At 62.4% G+C, this 4,223-nt stretch overlaps 1 protein-coding gene across 1 annotated transcript; it reads right to left on the bottom strand.

Moving 5' to 3' along the window:
- Positions 1–803: 803 nt before the first annotated feature.
- Positions 804–4,022, bottom strand: LOC115645084 (transmembrane protein 249-like). The gene is made up of 5 exons (XM_030549485.1): positions 3,511–4,022; positions 2,402–2,491; positions 1,915–2,226; positions 1,744–1,829; positions 804–1,042 (listed from the first exon to the last, which is right to left on the bottom strand). The coding sequence occupies exons 1-5, from the start codon at positions 3,623–3,625 to the stop codon at positions 890–892; spliced, it is 756 nt and encodes a 251-aa protein (XP_030405345.1). The 5' UTR covers positions 3,626–4,022; the 3' UTR covers positions 804–889.
- Positions 4,023–4,223: the final 201 nt, after the last annotated feature.

Raw genomic sequence — 4,223 nt, 5'->3', positions numbered from 1 at the left:
CCGTCTCCGCCCTGCATGCTGCTCGTCGGACCCCTGCTGGGGAGCTCACTGGCCCGGTAGCCTCCACCGGGCCCGGAACCGAGCGTCTAGTCTGCCTGGCCGAGGGACCCATTCCAGGCTGAAGGAGACCGGCACAGCGGCCGAGGAGGGAAACCTGATGGTTCGGACCAGGCACCCGAGCAGGCACCTGTGGCCCCGTGTGGCGCGGCTCGTGGACGCCAGCCGCAACCAGCTGGGCCCCTCTGGACGGCCCCCGGGCACAGGACTCTCCCGGCCTCCCTGGACAAGCTGGCTGCTCTCAGGTCCCCAGCACTGGACAGGGATGGTCCCGCTGCCCACTGCCCATCCCCAGCCTCCCTGGGCAAACGCGCCCGCAGCCTAGTCAGCCCCAGCCCCCTCCTGGCCAGCCCTCGGGGGGGGAACTGGGCCAGTGGGGTGATGCTCTGAACAGGCACAGCCAGGGGGATCCTGGGGCACTGGGGCAGACTGGGGGGCTAACTCTGTGCTGGAGGGGCAGGTTTGAGATGCCGGGGGAGGGGGCTGGCAGCTGCTCCCTCCTGGACATGAAGGGGAGTCAGCCCCTGGCAGGCCTGGGAGCTCTTTGATTGGGTGGTTGGCACAGCTGCAGGGCTGGTCCCCCAGAGGCCAACGTGGGAGGCACCCGCCTTCGCCCCAAGGAGGGACCGAGGAGCCCAGGCTGCCTCCCCTGGCCAGTCGCAGAGGGGCTGTGGGGCTGGGAGGGGTGACACTCGGTGGGCGCCAGGGCTAGGGACGGGGCAAAGCCCCAGCAGATACGCTGCAGGGGGCTGCCCCCCCACTGGCCCAGAGCGGGTGGGACCAGCAGGGCCCCCCAGTGCAAACAGCTGCGAGCAGAGAGGGAGGCCAAGCTTTACTGGGGCACTGCCCCTCCCCACACCTGCAGCTCCTCGTCCCGCTCCAGCGGGGGCCGGTGGCGGATCACATGGCGCGTGGACACATCCAGGTAGTCGAAGTAGTTGAGTTTCAGCTTGCGTGCAATCCGCCTGCCCAAGAACTCCATGTGCTGGGGGGGCAACAGACAGGGCGGGGGGCATGAGACCAGGGCAGGCGCCCAGGGGCAGCAGCGGGGGGCCTGTGGGGCGGGGACAAGAGGCCATGCAAGGGGATCTGGAGAGAGATGGGCGGATCCCCACCAAGCACCTGCCCCAGGGTATCTCCCCCTACCCTGGAAGAAGCCACTCAGCCTCTGTGGCCCCTTCGCTGCCTGGCCTTGCCATGGGGCCTGGGAACGTGCGCTCCCCCAAGCACCCACACACAGACACACTAATCCTGAGAGAGCCCCATGCTCCAAAGCAGCCTCCTGGCCTGCCAACAACCTGTGCAAACTCACAGCAAAGGGGTGGGCTAGGGGGGCTGCAGGTCAGGAGTGAGGGGCATCAGCAGAGCTGGGGGGGGGAACCACAGAACTGGGCTAGCAGGGGGCTGCAGGTCGGGAGTGAGGGGTGTCGGCGGAGCTGGGGGAGGGGAGACCCCAGGGCTGGGCTAGCAAGGGCTGCGGGTCGGGAGTGAGGGGCACTGGCAGAGCTGGGGGTGGGGGACCCCAGGGATGGGCTAGCACAGGGCTGCGGGTTGTCTCTCTCTGATCTCTCAGGTTCACAGCGGGCTCATGGCTGCAGTGGTGACGTAGGTGGGCTGCAGCGTGGTGCCCGGCATGGCCCCCTGCCACGCTGGGAGGGAAGGGCAGGGCCAGGCCAGGCTGCTCACCTCGTACTTGTCCGACAGGTTGGCCAGGACCAGCACCTCCAGCCCGTGGCCATTGATGATGAGACTGTAGAAACATTTCCCGTAGGCTGCAGGACAGGCCAGAGGCAGCCAGTGAGGGGCGAGAGTCCTGTGGGGAAAGGGGGGGGCTCTCTCCCCGGGCAGGGGCCGTACCGTCCATCTGGGCCGTCAGCCGGACGTAGATCTGGTGTAGGGGCCCCTCCTCCCACAGCCGCCTCTTGATGTAGATCTGGTAGCAGCCCTGGACGTGGTTGATGACCAGGTGCCGCTTGTGCATGGAGCTAAGGAGGAGCCAGAAGCCGACCAGGGTCCCGTAGACGAAGAAGCCGGAGTAATCCTGGAAGACCTGCAGGGGACGGACCCAGGAGCCAAGACCCAGAGCCGGGGAGGGGCAGGGTAGGGGTGGGACTGGAGCCAGAGGCACCTGCTGGTCTTGGCTCCCTGGCTGGGGAAGTAGCTGGAGGACTCAGGGGGAGGGGTTCCCAGTTCTCTAGAACCCACCCAATGGGGGGGAAGGGAACAACACCCTTTGCCTGGCCCAGTACCAGCCCCTGGGGCCCAGGCAGGCCGTGTGAGGGGCCCAGCTGGGGGGCTCTGGGGTACAGCTTGGGACCAGCCACGGGCTCTCCTACCTTCTCACTCTTGAAGTAGAAGACACCACCCAGGACACAGATTAGGAAGATCAGGGTCCCCTTCCATAGTGTGTCCTTGTAATACTCCATGACGAACACTGGGGACGATAGACAGAGCTCAGCATGGGGCCAGACCAGGACCCACCCTCCCCTGTGCCAGCCAGCAAGGCCCAGGGCACATTCACCACATGGGGGAGGGGGAACCTGGGGCTGCCCCCGACAGGCTCAGCCTGGGACCTTCAATTCTCAGACTGGCCCCTCTGTCCCCGGAGCCACAGGGCCGAGCATACAATGGGAGCACATGGGAGGCTCTGCCCTTCGGCGAGTGCCGGTCGATGTAAGGGGCCACGGGCAGTGAGTTCCCTGGGGCAGGACGAATGCCAGCGGGTCCCGGAGCAAGGAAACAGAACAGTTGCATGCTTTGGAGCAGGGGAGGCAGCGCATTTGTGAGTTCCAGATCACATTCTGGAGCACGGAAGGCAGCCATGTGCCGGTTCCAGAATGGACTCTGCAGTGTGTAATGCAGAACACTTGCTGGCTCTGCAGCAGGAAGACAGAACAGTTGTGGGTTCTGGAGTGGGGAAGGCAGAACCTCTGTGGGGTCCGCAGCAGTTTTTGGAGGAGAATAGACAGAAGCAGGTTCCAGATCAGGTTCTGAAGTGCAGGAGCCAGCATGATTGTGAGTTCTAGAGTGGGCTCTGGAACGGGAAGGACAGACAATTGCTGTTTCGGAGAGGGAAAAGAAAAGTGTTTGCAAGCTCCAGAGCAGAGTCTGGAGCAGGGGAGGTTGTGCAAGGGCAACACTCGCTAGTTTTGGAGTGGGTTCTAGAGCACAGAAGGCAGGAGGCTTGTGGATTCTGGAGTGGGGCAGGTTGAACATCTGTAGGTTCTGGAGCAGGGTGTGCAGAACATTAGTAGGTTCCAGAAAAGGTTCTGGAGTGCAGAAGGCAGTTTCAGGGCCCCTCTTCACAACACTCCAACCCACTGATGCTGCACCAGACAAATCCTCCTGTGGGTGTCTCAAACACCTCCAGGAGCTTTAGGTGATGTGGGACCATGTACCCTGGACACCCCACGGCCCAGCTTCCTGGGCCTGGTGCCAGGGCGTGCTCCTCACCATTGGGCTGCTGCACCTGGAAGGGGTAATGTGTGTTCTGCTGCAGCCTGCGTGCCAGGCTCCTCTCCACATCGAAGAAGCAGAGGTTCCAGAGCACGAAAGCACCTCGAAGCATGGCTGCTCCTGGGAGATGGGTGTCTGCCCACACCGACGAGGACTGCTAAGGGAAGGGTGAGGAGCTGGTCAGTCAGCAGGGAAACGCACCCTGCCCTACATACAGTGAACCGTGGGATTCATCAGGCGCATGTCAGCAGTGGGGAAACTAAGGCACAGAGCTGGAATGTGTCTCGACCAAAGTCACTCAGCGAGTAGGTGGCAGAGCTGGGAATAGTCCCAAGAAGCCAAGTCCCAAGTTAATATCCCATGTTGCCATCCGGGAGTATCCCAAAGGGCTCCATAGGCACCACTTCCCTGACAACTGATATGTAGCCACCTCTGGAGTGGGATGCAGCAGCTGTTTAACAGCCGCTGTAACACCACACAACAGTGGGGACAGGATAAGCCCCATGTGACATTATGAGTGTAATATAATATTTCATTGGAAGGTGACAGGGCCAGAAAGAGTTAATTAACTCACCTCACCGACTGACCTGACCCAGGGCCGAACTTTAGAGACTGGTTAGGAAAATATGTAAATGACCAGAGCTTGGAAATGCAGCCGGCATTGGTAGAGGCAGCAGGGGAGGTGTCTTGTCTATTGCTACAGCTTTAAT

Source organism: Gopherus evgoodei, chromosome 2, assembly GCF_007399415.2.
Source record: "Gopherus evgoodei ecotype Sinaloan lineage chromosome 2, rGopEvg1_v1.p, whole genome shotgun sequence".
Classification (NCBI taxonomy): Eukaryota; Metazoa; Chordata; order Testudines; family Testudinidae; genus Gopherus; species Gopherus evgoodei.
This window is presented reverse-complemented; position numbering and strand designations above follow the sequence as displayed.

Coding starts and splice junctions, on each gene's coding strand:
- LOC115645084 (XM_030549485.1), bottom strand. CDS start 3,625: ATGCTTCGAGGTGCTTTCGTGCTCTGGAACCTCTGCTTCTTCGATGTG. Junction 2,227..2,401: donor TGGTGTCTTCTACTTCAAGA/GTGAGAAGGTAG, acceptor CCTCCCCCTGAG/TCCTCCAGCTACTTCCCCAG. Junction 1,830..1,914: donor GCTGACGGCCCAGATGGACG/GTACGGCCCCTG, acceptor CCTGTCCTGCAG/CCTACGGGAAATGTTTCTAC.